The 15,632-nt window shown below is 41.2% G+C and overlaps 1 protein-coding gene across 1 annotated transcript; it reads right to left on the reverse strand.

The window, feature by feature from the left end:
- Positions 1 to 556: 556 nt before the first annotated feature.
- LOC121859741 lies at positions 557 to 11,485 on the reverse strand. The gene is made up of 3 exons (XM_042356702.1): positions 11,407 to 11,485; positions 4,822 to 4,973; positions 557 to 2,565 (listed from the first exon to the last, which is right to left on the reverse strand). The coding sequence occupies exons 2-3, from the start codon at positions 4,943 to 4,945 to the stop codon at positions 1,067 to 1,069; spliced, it is 1,623 nt and encodes a 540-aa protein (XP_042212636.1). The 5' UTR covers positions 4,946 to 4,973; positions 11,407 to 11,485; the 3' UTR covers positions 557 to 1,066.
- Between the last annotated feature and the right edge of the window lie 4,147 nt (positions 11,486 to 15,632).

Genomic DNA, 15,632 nt, shown 5'->3' on the forward strand with positions numbered 1-15,632 from the left:
ATACGGTAGTACCTGTATATTGGATAGGACCTAAAATAAAGCTTATGGCGTGAAAAAATTTAAAAGAATTGCCCCTAGTTGAAACCAGTTTAGGCTCCGCCCTTTTTAAGTGGGTGCTGTCCGATTTCATTAGCCGTTGGTGACTTTGGTGTAACAATATTGATAATTACTCAAATATGATTAAAACTTTAATATCATTACTCATAAGATACTTTAAATACGGGTGAAAAGTTTATTACAGTTCTGTAATTGCAAAAATTAAGACACAACGAACCTGAAATTCATCATGTTGCAAGTATATTATAGGCGGACACCTGTAAACAACGCTATGTAACCACGAGATGAGAGAACATACAGTACTGTACGTAGTAGAGCACCATTCCTGTATAAAAAATGGATCAAGCTGCCATGGTTATTGTTGATGGATTGTCTTTTTTTTCCTTTTTGTCTTTCTTTCCATATTTTTCTAAATATTTTCTTCACTATTTCTTTACGAATTGTGTCCATTTTTTAACAATTCTAATTTTATTGTTTTCTGAAGACTGTTGTACAACGGTTATTTCCAAGATGCGGTACAAATGTAGTATTTTTTAATGACAGTCCGGGAAAGTTAACACGTTTGCTATGCTGTGCATCTTAAAACACCTTACAAAAACACCTTAACCTGGCCCCTCTTCTCTACTAATAGCTGATTGGTTCATAGAAAATTCAAACTAAATGTGTTCACAATTGGTAAGCAGACCTGTTATTATCTAAAATAATGTTATATATATATGGATTATCAAAATGTAAATAATTTCAAGGTATTAGCACTTCAGAAAGGATGTTAGAAAATTTTAAATATTTATCATAAAAGGTCGATATAAATATGCACAGTATGGAGGGGGGGGTACAGCATTCAGGGGAACCAATCGGCTATTTGTAGCTATAGACGAGGGGCAGGGCTTAAGGGCCAGCATAGTGTGGAAATATTATAGATAGTTAGCTAACAAAAGATAAAAGAATATGAGGCAACTTTAAATGTGTACCAGCAATATGAAATTCAGAAAATCACTTCCAGTAATGGTTATGGTTTTCCTGTTGGATCTACAGTGAACAATCCTTTCTCATCTGCCTCAACGAGTAGATCTAGGATCCTTTTGCTCATCACTTCATTCTTCCCAGACTGAAGTTCTGCTAGTATTGGCTTAAACATAAGACGGAAAAGAGTTTTGTTAATGCGCTGACCCATTGGCGTGTAGATCATGGGAACTAATAACTTTGCCAATGCCTGCTTCATGCCACCAAGAGCTAGTTTAACTGGCAAGAGAAGAGGTTTGTCGAGCACAGATGGTTCAGGTTTCTTCATAAGATTACAAGTGTTTAGAGTTCCCAACGTCAGAGCACTACCTAAAATGAACCCTACAATTTGTGTCTTCTCCCAGTTGATCTTGAATTCCTCAAAGGTCCAGTTGGCAGGAGGGGTGCCCATCTTGGTGGTGAGCCTGGTGAAGGTTGAGTGATAGTACTGTAAGATCTCCTCCAGGTGAGCATTTCTCACTTCAACGGTGGTGGATGTATTCACTATATAATGCAGATCAAACACAGGGTTACCTAAGCTGCTGTTTCCCCAGTCAATAACTTTTAATTTCTCTATATGTTGTTGACTTTGTTCTAGATCTGAGTCTTTGTATTTATACATGAAATTACAGTTCCAATAATCTCCATGATTTAAGCATGTGATTTTGTTGTCTCCTTCACTCATAACAGTTATTAACTTGTCTAGTAAATTTTGCTTACTTTCTCCAAGTCTCTCTGATACATCATTTTTATTACCTAAACTTTTGAGATATTTACAACAAATTTCTAACAAAACAGTTGCTAAGGGGTTTATAAAGCTTAGAAAAGCTAATGTTGAGGAAATACATGGATACTTCTTTCCAAGGTCAGTAGTCTGATTGTATGCATATGACACAGCATGAATTCTTGCAAGTTGGTCTACAGCAGCCTTAAGATGCTGGAAGTCCAGCCCTTTACGTTTGTCATTTATCTTGTATCCTTTAACCTGTAAATTTTCCATTAATAAAACAAATTCCTTGTCTGTGCACTTGCCATAGATAAGCTCGGGCATCGATATCATGGGTTCATCAGGTGCTCTGGCAGCCTGAAATTCATTTAACTCTTTAATGAGATCTGTGTACATCAGATACTCCTTTAAATTGCTCTTTGCTGAACGGTTGAACTCACGGTTCATAGGATCCACACTGAGAAACTTGGCTACCAGATGGAAAGTGATGGTGTCTTGTACTGTAGGTGAGCTTTCTTCCTCCTTCATCGATGTCTCAGGTGAGCTTTGTTTTTCTTTCACTGTCTCAGGTGAGCTTCCTACTTCCTTCACTGATATTTCAGGAGAGCTTTGCTCTACCTTCATTGATGCCTTGAGTGAGCTTCCTTCTTCCTTCATTATTGCCTTAGATGAATTGTCTTCTTTCACTGATGCCTTGAGTGAAAGTCCTTTTTCCTCCAGTAATGTCTCAACCTGCAAGACCACCAGCTCTGAGTTGAAGCCATCACTAGGCCCCGCACCTTTAGTAAGAAATAATAACACTTTTCATCATTTATATTTCGTCCCCTAAAAATGTTTCTTATGTTTTAATGTGCATGGACTTGAGTGAGAGCAGTGGATATGGACTGTCTACAAAGTACTGTTATGCTGAGGCATAATTTTGTAAAGTAGGTGTTTTGATTGTTTTCTGTACCAGGCAGCAGTTATTTTGGCAAATTTAGTGAAATTTTCGTGTGTATAGTGATGTATTAATTATGTAAGAATGCTGTATTCTAGAATGTATTGCATAATTTTTGTTGATTTACTTCTTATTGTAAGCTTAGATCATTCTAGAATTCTCCAGGAGTGTCGCGAGACGATCTCCCGCGTCTGGACACTGCTAGAATGCTCTAGCATCTGACAAACCATATATAAGCGGCCGCGGGCTGCCTAGTGGAGTTTGCCGATCGTTTCTGTTCAGAGTGTAAAGAATAAGCCTAGCAAAACAACTGAAGACAATTGTTGTGCAAGTATTGTGGAACTGTTGTGATTAATATAAAGTGAGAAGAAATGTAAACTGGTAGTGTGATAACTATATATTCGAAGTGTGGAGTTAAGCTGTGAAGACATTACCCTGTAAACAGTGTTGTGAAGACTTAGTGATTATTAAAGAAGACTACAGTGCACAAGTGTGTTTCTGTGACCTGGTGAAAATCTACCTGCCAGTGGTAATTCGACAACTTTGTGAGATATTCAGTGCTCTGTACATACGACCCTAGCTGCTGGTAACCAGTGGTGGAAGCTAGGTAAGCAGTGAAAGGAGGAGGGTCATAACAATACTTATAGTACCTCAGGTGTTGGGAGGGTTTATAGAGAAATGGAATGACTACTGTGTACAGTATACAGTATAAGGAAAAATATTTGTTTGAAAACATCTGGGGGACCTATTCTATGTACACAGGATGAGATTCATATACAGTAGTTGGATTTAAATCCAATTTTAAGGGTTTGGATACATTTCCAATTTCTTTCAAGTAGCATTGGATTCTAAATGAGCTGTATGTTCGTATACTGTACTTATTTTTCTTCCTCAAGGAGGACTGAAGAAACTAACCACCTTGTTTTTCAATGGTGTTGTTATCGCATCATGTTTGATATCAATATGAGGAAGACCATCTCCAAGAGTTCATCTGTCAACATGGACTAGTTGGCAGGATGTGCACGTGTTCAAAATGCAGCAGAGAATTGACAGTGAAGAACCATGTGTTTCAATACAACAACTGATTGTACATCCACAAAAAAACGTAAAATTACACAATGTTGCTTCAAGAAAGTTACTTTCATTAGTACCAGATATCAAAGGAAGTGCTTTCCGCTTAATATGCCAAAGGCCAGAGCCTCCTGGTTAGGAAGTTAAGTAAGGATCGGTTGGTTAGGTTCTGTGCACCGTCATTTCCATTTTTGTGGTTAGTATCATGCAACTAGTACTGTATATCCAGAAATCTTGGTGCAACTCCATAAAGTCCTTTAGGTGCTAACCATCTCTTACACTATTACCGTAATCCTTAATGAGGTTCAAAAGTTATAATTCAGATGATTAACCTTCCTAACATCCCTTGAGGTAATTTAAACCATCTTCAACTGCTAATCATTGTACCATACTGTACTTGTATGTTCAAGAGACTTTTTTTTACACTTCACTCTTACTCAAAAAATTAAGCAGCTAAACACATTTTTTCTAATTAATAAAGATATGTATCCATAAACTTAAGAATTGACTTTATATAAATTATCAAATAATTTTTACTGAAGCCGATTGGTTTGTATGTATAAGGTGGTTATTGCTATATCTATACATCCATTTTTCTATCTATCCAACCATCCACCCATCTACCTATCTATTTATCTACAGTATACTATACATCTGTATCTATCCATGTTTTCAAATTTTCTTGAGAATGGGAGAGCTACTGTGTTCATACTACACTTGACATGTACAGTATATTCAACCTATAGTGTTAAAGTCATGCTCACATCTTTAATAAAAATAGGCACCTCCTAACTTATGTTGATACCTCACCCAAAACTGTTGTTTCTTGGATATATAATACATCCATGTTTCTATTCACTTATCTGATAAGTACAACATTTATATATTGACATCTTATTTATATATACTGTACCTGTAGCCTTACTTATTTACATATTTAATTTCTTATTTTATTACTTACTTAATACTTATTCACTTTTTTTACTTACTATTTACTCATTTAGTACCTCATCGTCACTGGACTTACCATCATCAACATTAAAGTTCTTGACTGTTACCGTCTTTTCTGGGTAGGTACTGGCCAGGTGTTGACCCAGCACATACTCCAGCCAGGACTTGGTGATGTCCTTACTCGATGAAGGTGCCTTCATGACGGTCTTCAACAGCACCACCAACGACCTTTGAGTGGACAGATACCAACAGCTTATGTATACAATTGATGTAATGGCATTCTTTATATCTATCTAATTCTGTCATGATTAATATGACAAGTAAAAGGATTGTAGAAAATATTCCCCCTGCTCCCAAGACATTAGGTCTCAACATACCAACGTTACACTATACTGTACCTACGCTTCATTACATCTCGGTAGATCCTAATATAGCAATGCACTACATCATTTGATCTATATTTCATTACATCTAGGTAGATAGGTACCAGTACACCAAGGTACAGTACCAATAGAGCAAAGTAATTTTGATCTACATTTCATTACATCTCAGTAGGTCCTTCGGTTTTGTCAGCATGATTGTTCGAATAAAGATTAGTGGATTTTAACTACATTCGGTTTATGGATATATTATTATTGAAGTATTTGACGTGTCTGAGTATTGATATTTTGTCGTCAAAATACAAAAGCTATTTGCCTTGTTGGCTTAGTTTTGGCGAAATTATTGTAGTTTCACTCCCAATTGGGTTAGACCGTTAGAGCAATTTTGGGTTCATTTGATAACTCAAAACGACCCATTTCCGACAGAAATAAAGGTCAAATTCGAATGACATATCAAATATCATGGGAAAGGCTCATATTTCTGGTAAAAAGAAAAAATAGCAGTGAAAATGCAATTTTACAGGTCAGGTTAGGCTAGGGTAGCTTAGCTTAGCTTCATTCCGTTTTTTCTCTCCCCCCATCCAAAACCCCCAAATTCCCACGGGTCCCCCAACATTGTTGGAGGGGAGGGGGATAACTAAAGAACCATTCATTTCGACGGAATTGCAGGTCTAATTCGAATGAATCACACCAAATTCCAAGGGAAAAGCCTAGAATTCTGGTCAAAAACCGATTGGTAATGAAACTGCAATTTTACTGTTTTGGCTTGGGGGATTTGTCAACCAGAAATGGAATTATTAATAAAATCACCAATTACGCCCAGGTTCTCAAATACACAAATACTGTTAATTTACTGTCTGACACGTGATAAAAAAAAACATCTATTTCTAACATCCGACCTTTAAGTTCAACGAACAAGAAAATAAATATTCAACGTATTTACTCACTACTATCGTTCATTTATTAAAGAGCATTGCATATTTTGTAAAATTCTACAAATCTATTTCGTGGTCACTTTTGGAGAATACCGACGGAAACGGTTAGTAATGTTACTAAACTGTGGCGAATGAAGCTATTGAGAGAGTCAACTTGGAATCTTTGATCATACTCGTCCAACCCACCTCTTGATTATATTCACAACATCCCGAGTGTCTGAGAAATTTACGAGCATCCTGTGAGGTTAGAAAATAAGGCCTATCTAGCAACTTTATGAGCTCTTGAGTTAACAACTTATCACATATAGAAAAGTTTTTTCTGTATCTGTTTATATGTTTCCAATGTAAGTACACTCCGCAATAATACTTTTTACTTTTATCCTCTTCGCCACTGATCGGTTTGTTAGCCGCTTGGGCGATCGGTCACGTCTCTTTTCATTTATATTCTTCACCAAAAGATCGGCTCGCTAGCCGCCCGGGCGATCGGTCACGTCTCTGTCACGCACTGTTGGTAAATACTGGGCATGCACCGGCTCCTGAATGTACCTGAACCCGCTCCAGTGTTGGTCAAGTCTTCTCTTGAAAGAGCTCACACTCGGTGCCGTCACAACACTCTCTGGTAGATTGTTCCAAGAGTTTACAACCCTCACTCAGAAAAAGTTTGCCCTCACGGTTTTCTGGACTTGCGGCTTCTTCAACCCCTTGTGGGGCGAGCGTCCGCCAGCTCCAAGTAAGGACACTCAACTGTGTAGTGCCCCCTGACATGCTTATACACCTCAACTAGGTCCCCCCTTGCCCGTCTGTAGTATAAGCTAGGCAAGTTCAGGCGCTCCAATCTCTCAGGGTAGCTGAGGTGCCGAAGTGCAGGCACCAGTCTGGTGGCCCTCCTTTGAACATTTTCAACCAACTGACAGTCCCTAGTATATCTCGGGGACCAGATGGGGTGACAGTACTCCAGATGGGGAAGCACTTCACTCCTGAAGATCGTTACGAGGGACGGACCGTCTAGATATCTGAATGACCTTCTTATAAGACCCACTAATTTATTTGCTTGATTTACCTTCTCGCAATGGCCCCAGAACTTCAGCTCATTGTCAACATACACACCTAGGTCCTTCTCATATTCAGTCTCAAATAGTGCAGTTTCTTCATCCCGTTGGGACATATATGATACGCCTCCTTACCGTTGATACGCCCCAGGTGCATCCTCTTACACTTCGTGACATTGAATCTCAGCAGCCATTTCTTCGACCATTCCTGGAGCCCACAGAGGTCCTTCTGCAGCTCTTCACAGTCCGCTTGGTTCTTAATTTCCCGAAATAACTTGCCATCATCGGCAAACATTTGTATGGAGGAGTGTACAACGTCAGGCATGTCATTTATGAAACAAACAAACAACAGCGGGCCCAATACACTGCCCTGTGGTACCCCACTTGTTACAGGTACAGATGACGATTTCGTGCCAATAATCACCACACACTGCTTGCGGTCATGAAGAAAGTCTTCTATCCACGCTAGGACATTTCCCCGAATTCCGTACCATTCCAGTTTGATTTTCTGCCTTTCGTGGGGTACACTGTCGAAAGCTTTGGCAAAATCTAGGTAAATATTGTCGATATTACCACCCTGTTCCAGAATATGGGTCCAAATATCCAATACCTTGAGCAATTGTGTTAAGTAAGAGCGCCCCGGCATAAAACCGTGTTGGCAATCTTTTACAAGGTTGTTTCGTAGTAGATGTTCCATCGCGGCATCTCTGATAATACTGTGGGGTTCAGGTTGTTTGGTTCACACTCAGGATGGGATGGAGAAAGGAAACTCACAATGTGCTCTCTATATATGCTGTATTGGATGTACAATGCAGCTTGGTGCTGGGAAGGCAGCATGGTTACAAGCGTGATGTAGAGACAGCTGGTAGGTGAGGATGCTCAGAGAAGGACAGCTTGTGGGTCGCCATGCTCGCCGGCGGGAGAGAGGACCGCCAGGCAGGCGGAGGAGGAGCGAGGGCCGCCAGGCAGCGGCGGAGGAGGATGTGTTGCTGGCTGCGGCTGTAGGTAGAAAGAGGACAGGTCACCACGAGGTCAGGTCTTAAATAGCGGGGGTTGACGTGGCTTAGTAGTTGACCCCCGCTCCGTGATGTATGGCGGCGCTGGTTGACCTCGACCACGAGGCATACACTGGGGAATTGGTGGGGTCGGCTACTCAGCGACAAACAGCGTTTGTAGGGGAGAAATCCACTACAATACTCTCAAGTACTTTACATATTATGCTGGTCAGGCTCACCGGTCTATAGTTGTTCGTGGAGTGACTATCGCCCTTCTTGAAGATAGGACTCACATAAGCCACTTTCCATTCACTGGGGACCATTTGTTCATCCAGGTATTTACAAAACAGGATCTTCAGGGGCTCTGCAAGCTCGTTGCACAGCTTTCTTAGCACTCTAGGATGCACCATGTCAGGTCCGGGACTCTTATGAACCTTTAGCCTGGACAGTTTATTTCTAATACCCTCTTCTGTGAACACAATGTGGGTCAGTGCTGTGTCGAACCGTCTGTCCTCAAACGCAGGAAGGTTAGTTGCATCCTCTCTTGTGAACACTGAGGAAAAGAAGCTGTTCAATGCCTCAGCTTTATCCTGATCAGAATCTGCGTAACTACCATCTTCAAGCCTCAGGTCTGATACTCCTACTCGCGTTTTCAATTTCGACTTTGCAGAGCGGTAAAACGCCTCTGGAACTCCTTTTCAGCCCGCCTACACTCTATCTTTGCTTGGTTTCTGGCTCTTGCATACATCCTCCTGTCTTGCTCATCGTTTGACCCAACCCACGTCTTGAATTTCTGGGTTTTCTTCTTAATTTTGTCGACCGCCGCATGGTTCATGTGTAGTGATCCCCTCGTATTCTTAGAAGCACTGGGTTTGGTCTTGGGTATATATTTATCGATCAAAAGGGTCATTTTACTAGTTATGATATTCAGCGTAGTGTCTGCGTTCTTGTACCTTAGTAAGTCAGGCCAGTTGATACCCCTCATCCCATTGTAATTTCCTTGTAATATTTGCACTTGGCCTGGCCTTATCTTGAACTAGGTAACAGTTAAATCTGAATGACAACACTGTATGGTGACTGGTGCCAACTGGGGCAAGGTAGTCTAGTTTGGCCACCATACCCTCCTCGTTTGTTATGATGAGGTCAAGTGGCTTGGGTGTTTGCTCCTCTGTAATGTGTGTCTCTCACATGTTGGAACAGAAAATTATCTCTCAGAGTTTCTACAAAAAGAGTAGCAGGGTTATTCAAGTCATTCGGGGTGACTCGTTTCTCCTCGATGTCGCCATAGTTAAAGTCCCCATGATAAAGGTGGCTAGGGTGAGCATCGCCGTATTGTTTATTAAGGTTCTTAAGTTCTTTGATTTAGTGGGCCACAGTTTGGGGATCTGTAGATACACCCGACGATAAGTAAGTCCCCTCCCTTTAATTTAATTTTACACCACTTGGACTCTTCAAAAACATCCTCTCCCTGTACCCTCGCCTGGCTGGCTCTAAGGTCTTGCCTAGCGTAGATAACCACACCCCTCCTGCAGGACTCTTGAGTTAGGTTCGTAAATGAGTCATATCCAGCAATATGTTTTATTTTGTATAACGAGTCTTTTTTTCTTCCCAATTTCTGTCCCTTACAGTGGAATTTAGAGTTTTGGGTCTGCAGATAAGAAATATTCTATATTTATTCCAAACATAGCAAGATTATGCTAAACTTACTTTTTTTACATTTAACCTCTTCACCACGGATTGGCTCGTTAGCCGCTTGGGCGATCGGTCACGTCTGTTATTTTGTTACGCACTGTTGGCAAGTACTGGGCATTATGCTATAATTTATGCTTGGCACCAAATTTGGGAGTCACCAATTTATGCTTGGCACCAAATTTGGGAGTCACCAAATTATGCTAAAAGCATAAAATTATGCTAGATATGGTAATACTGCTGAGAATTATCAGCGTTATCTCTTGTTTCAACAAAAAGCCTTCGTCATCGTGTCTCAGTGTCGTTTTGACCTTGGTATGTCACTTAATATCTCAAGGTTGACTCATAATACTTGCACCACGGGGGGTAATTCACGACAATTTAGAGGTAAAGTTATATTATTGGGGTGAAATAACAGGCGAGTCACCGTGTTTATTTTACAAACGTACACACAAACGTCAAATGCTCCTTCCCCCACAAACACACACTTGTAAGCCTATATAATGCAACAGTAATTTTATATTCGCTTAAACTAATAATGCTAAACAAACCAACCTTAACCTTAGAAACTCCGATTATCAGACCAGAGATGGTGTGGGGTACGGGTTGTTTTGTGTTCACACTTAGGATGGGATGGAGAAAGGAAACTCACAATGTGCTCTCTGTATACATGTTGTATTGGATGTACAATGCAGCTTGGTGCTGGGAAGTGGCAGCGTGGTTACAAGCGTGATGTAGAGAGAGCTGGTTGGTGAGGGTGCTCCGAGGAAGCTTATGGGTCGCCATGCTTGCCGGCGGGAGCGAGGGCCGCCAGGCAGCGGAGGAGGTGTTGGTTGGTGTAGGTCGAAAGAGAGGTAGGTCACCACGAGGTCACGTCTTAAATAGCGGAGGTAGGCGTGGCTTAGTAGTTGACCTTCGTCATGTAAGGCGGCGATGGTTGACCTAGACCAAGAGGCATACACTGGGGAATTCGCGGGGTCGGCTACTCAGCGACAAACAGCGTTTGTAGGGGAGAAATCCACTACAATGGCAAGAAGAGGTATTGTGTTCATGATAATGGGTCCCATAGCCATGACTGCCCGTTAGAGACTGTGAATACAGCAAACTGTACAGTACACAACGAGGCAGGATGGCCAGCATTGCTCTCGACCGCCTTCACTTCCGCAAGTTATAAACTTAGGTACCTATTTATAACAGGTTCAACTGAGAGCGCCCAGGAATCGAACCACCAACCCTGGAACAGATTTAATAAAAGAGTCGCGCTCTCCTGCAACCCCTTCATGAAGGCTCATTCATTATGTTTGCTTTTCGTCTTCGCCACATTGTACAGTACAGGTATAGCAGAATTAAAACGTTGTTGCATTAATGTGTACTTCTAGATGTAGTATAAATATGATAAATGGTCTAACTGATTGAATTTCTTCGCCTGTTATTTCACTCATAGGAGAAAGTAAAAGTTTCAGTGTCAAGTTTCACTCAACAAGTAGTCATGTCTGGGGTCTGATACCAGAAATTAATTTTAGCTTTATTGAGCTTCAAGATTTCCTTGGAAGTTGAATAATTATGATTTAATTGAATAGGTGCCATAACAAAATGCATTAATGAGCACTTACCCAAATCTTGATAAAGGATGATGACAGGGTACACACTGTCCGTGAAGTCTGCCGTATACAGTAAGTAGAGTACGTACAATCAGCAAGATAGCAACGCTCACTGAGTCACTACCACTGGCGCAGTTATCGTACCGTAATAAATTATATATTATAGTCAGGAGTCAACTGCTATATTCTGCTCATAAAGAAGTGTTGCTAAACATTCAGAGTAGAATATGGCAACATCTTTTTGAGAATCCGAACTTACGAAAAAAAACTGACTTGCGACCTTTTGAGAAGCCGAATTGCAAGTTCGGATTCTCAAAAGATCGTAAGTCAATTTTTTATCGCACGTTTGGAATCACAAAAGATCGTTGTGGGTGGGGGTTGAGGGTGAAGTGTGGGGATTGAGGGTGGGGTATGTTGATTAAGGGTGGAGTGTGGGGATTAAGGGTGGGGTATGTTGATTAAGGGTGGAGGTGGGGATTAAGGGTGGAGTGTGGGGATTGAAGGTGGAGTGTGGGGATTGAAGGTGGAGGGTGGGGATTAAAGGTGGAGTGTGGTGGATTAAAGGTGGAGGTGGAGATTTAAGGTGGAGTGTGTGATTGAAGGTGGAGGGTGGGGATTGAAGGTGGAGTGTGGGGATTGAAGGTGAGGTGGGGATTAAAGGTGGAGGTGGGGGGATTAAAGGTGGGTGTGGGGATTGAGGGTGGAGGTGGGGATTAAAGGTGGAGTGTGGGGGATTAAAGGTGGGGTGTGGGGATTAAAGGTGGAGTGTGGATTGAAGGTGGAGGTGGGGGATTGAAGGTGGAGTGTGGATTGAAGGTGGGAGTGGGGATTGAAGTGTGGAGTGGGATTGAAGGTGGGAGTGTGGGGATTGAAGGTGGAGTGTGGGGGGATTGAAGGTGGAGGTGGGATTGAAGGTGGAGTGGATTGAAGGTGGAGTGTGGGGATTGAAGGTGGAGGTGGGGGGATTGAAGGTGGAGTGGATTGAAGGTGGAGGTGGGGGATTGAAGGTGGAGTGTGGGGGATTGAAGGTGGAGGGGATTGAAGGTGGAGGTGGGGGATTGAAGGTGGAGGTGGGGGATTGAAGGTGGAGTGTGGGGGATTGAAGGTGGAGTGTGGGGATTGAAGGTGGAGTGTGGGGATTGAAGGTGAGGGATTGAAGGTGGAGTGGGGGATTGAAGTGGAGTAGTGGGGGATGAAGATGGAGGATTGAGGGTGGGGTGTGGGGATTGAGTGGTGTGGGATTGAGGGTGGAGATTGAGGGGGGGTGTGGAGATTGAGGGTGGGGTGTGGGGATTGAAGGTCAATCCTACACATTACTAAGTCGATTCCTCACTCATGTAGGCAAACACGCCGACCAGGTTGGTCGCCTTGCAAGATCCAGGTCAGGTCACCCTTATGGGACCTGCGTCTGTACAGAGGTCCCATAAGGGTGACCTGACCTCGCAGTAACAGAGCCTCTGGTGGAGTCACCAATAATATCATTATATATGGCAACAATTTGTAGTAAACTAATTTGTAATATGTAAATAAAAATGTACTTATTTTTCAATTCTTTATATATAGTATTTATATCCTATTTTTTTATTGTCTTATACTGTATATATACATATTTGCGTCCTAAGAATAAAGCAAGCCAGCAAATAAAAAAAAAGCCGAAAACAAAAGGGTCAGAGACAACACCACTTCTACAGCTTTTCCTTTCTGCTCTTTTTAAATTTGCAAAAAAGAAATGGATGTGGTACAAAAGCCCTCTGGCCAAAACTGTACACGAGACAATAGAAAAAATTGCACCTTTCTTCGTATTGCTCTTTTTCTGTATTACTCCATTAACCAATAAAAAGGGCATTGAAGGGCCAATTAGGGTCAGAAAAGGGGTGATTACGGGCCAAATGTGAAGACCCATTAAAATGCTTTAACTGATGGATCTCACAACACCATGTCCATGAAGGGCCAATTAGGGGCCACAATTGGGACCAGAAAAGGACCCAATGTGAAGACCCATTAAAATGCCTTCACTATGATGGGTCTTTCAGTACCATGTGCATTAAGGAAAAAAATAAAGGAAGCACAAAAAGAAGTCACGGAACATCGGCTCGAAAACAACGAGGATAACAATGCAAATGGCTACCGTGATCTTCAAAAACTTCTACCCTCTTTACCTTGATAATATCCTTCCTCCTAATGTGCGTTAATAATCACTGTTTTATCCTTCTCTCTGTCGCCCTCTACCTCCTTTTATTCGTATCCTGTAATTCTCTCCATAAAAACTCTGAGCTGCTCACCTCTACATCTAATACATCATCCCACCATCAGTTCACCTGCCCTCACTAATGAATAACTTACCTGATCATACCGCTTGGTGAGGTGTTGCGCCATCCAAGTAATGCTTAACTCTCGCTATAGTTCTTGACACACACACACACAAATAAAATGTCTTATAAGGTTGGTGAGGTGAAAGTGGAGAACACCGAGATTGTCAACTACACACTTCACTGCTGGAAAGAAACTAGTGTTGAGTGAGTTTTCATGGAGTCGAACCAACTGAATCACAAAGTTCGAACCAACGACCCAAAGGAGGAGGAGAAGACGTTGAGGACGCCATGCAACTTCATGTGGACAGAAATATGTTATTTTAATAAGTTGGCTTATCATTATACATTATATTTTTAACTGTGAGGAAGTGCCATTTAGTAGCATACTTGACAATTAGTAATTTTTGTATACACATATCAAGCAAAAACGTGTATTCATATGTCCTACAGTGTTAATATTTACGTGAAAGTCTTTTATAACTATAATTAGTGGGTATATTTGTTATGGCGCCCAATAACATGAAAACTAATAATATATATTAAACGGTAAAGCTGTGTAGAAGTTTTCAAACAACCCGATCAAGAGAGCTGGACGTCTCCGAAAGGCTGAAAGTGATGATAAATCTTTGGGCTATACACAATTTTTGGGAATGAAATTCGCATTGTTATGATGTGAAATGTGAAATATCAACCTATAATGCATAAGACTCATGAACATATAGTATCATAATCTTTTTGATATATTAGAAGAAGAATACAGCGTCACGAAGCCATATTGACGCTTCCGGACTCAGCAGGCGAACACAATGCAACGTCAGCATGATGCTGGTGGCGAGTCTGGCGACATCTTCCAGAAGAAAAAGTTACTGATTTGATTTCACCACGGTGATCCTTCCACAGTTATTATTATTATCGTTAACCCTAGTGCTTTAACCAGAATTAATTAAAGCTGAGCAAGATAAGTAGGTACAAAAAGGTAACTAATTAAATTAAGAACTATAACAGTCCTTGATCTACCGGAACTATTCCAAGGGTTCGATTCCCGCTTGGGTCTGATGTAAGACGAGTGCTGGTTGTCCTGTGTGACCCAAGGGAACGTGGCAGGTGTTCTCCAGGTGCTCCAGTCTCCCCTGTACTAACATTTGCCCCATGAAGATAATGATAGCGAGGGACTTGGCCACGTATGGAACAGCCAGGATCTAACCACAAACAATAATATCTGAGGGAATTGTTATCAGAATAATCAAATATGTGACTCCTATATTCAGAGAGGTAGATCGCCACTCCACAAATAATTATAGACCGGTGAGCTTGACTAGCACAGTGTGTTAAATACTAGTAGACTGAGACCCCAATTAGTTTTTTCAATGGTACCCAACACGGTGAGCTGCAGGAGGTTTTAAGGTTCTTTTCAATACATTATGTTGGCTAGAGATAATTTATGTTGGGGACAGTACTAAAATTTGACTGAGGGAAGCTAAAGATGTATTGCGGTGTTCAGTGGTTGATCACACGTTAAAGGGAGGGAGGCACAAAAAAAAAGCCAAACATCTAATACTCAACAATATCTACGTAGCTGATATGAAATATGTTGTTTTTATTGAATAGCATAAAGCTGTGCTATATACTATACATGTAAGGTGCCAGATATGCATTATAATCTACAATCTACAATAAATACCTTTTTCCAGCTCAATGACTCACAGATCAATATTATTCATGTCTATATTATGAAAGTAATATATATGAACATGACTCTGGTTTGCCACAGCATGTACAGTACACATGAGTTCACTTGACCAATGTTGACGGTACGGATATTTACACCCACAATGCCCCTTGCACCTACAGTAAGCAGATGCAGCAAGGATTGCTGGTGTTTGTGAAACTGTGGTCAACAATAGTTTGACTTTATCATCTGACGAC

The sequence above is a fragment of the Homarus americanus genome, unplaced genomic scaffold, assembly GCF_018991925.1.
Source record: "Homarus americanus isolate GMGI-L3 unplaced genomic scaffold, GMGI_Hamer_2.0 scaffold27231, whole genome shotgun sequence".
NCBI classification, from domain to species: Eukaryota; Metazoa; Arthropoda; class Malacostraca; order Decapoda; family Nephropidae; genus Homarus; species Homarus americanus.

What these genes read in the sequence shown, in the direction of transcription:
- LOC121859741 (XM_042356702.1), bottom strand. Translation starts at nt 4,945, where the DNA reads ATGAAGGCACCTTCATCGAGTAAGGACATCACCAAGTCCTGGCTGGAG. An exon ending in GAACTTTAATGTTGATGATG is followed by an intron (nt 2,566 to 4,821) that starts GTAAGTCCAGTG and finishes TTCTTACTAAAG; the next exon opens with GTGCGGGGCCTAGTGATGGC.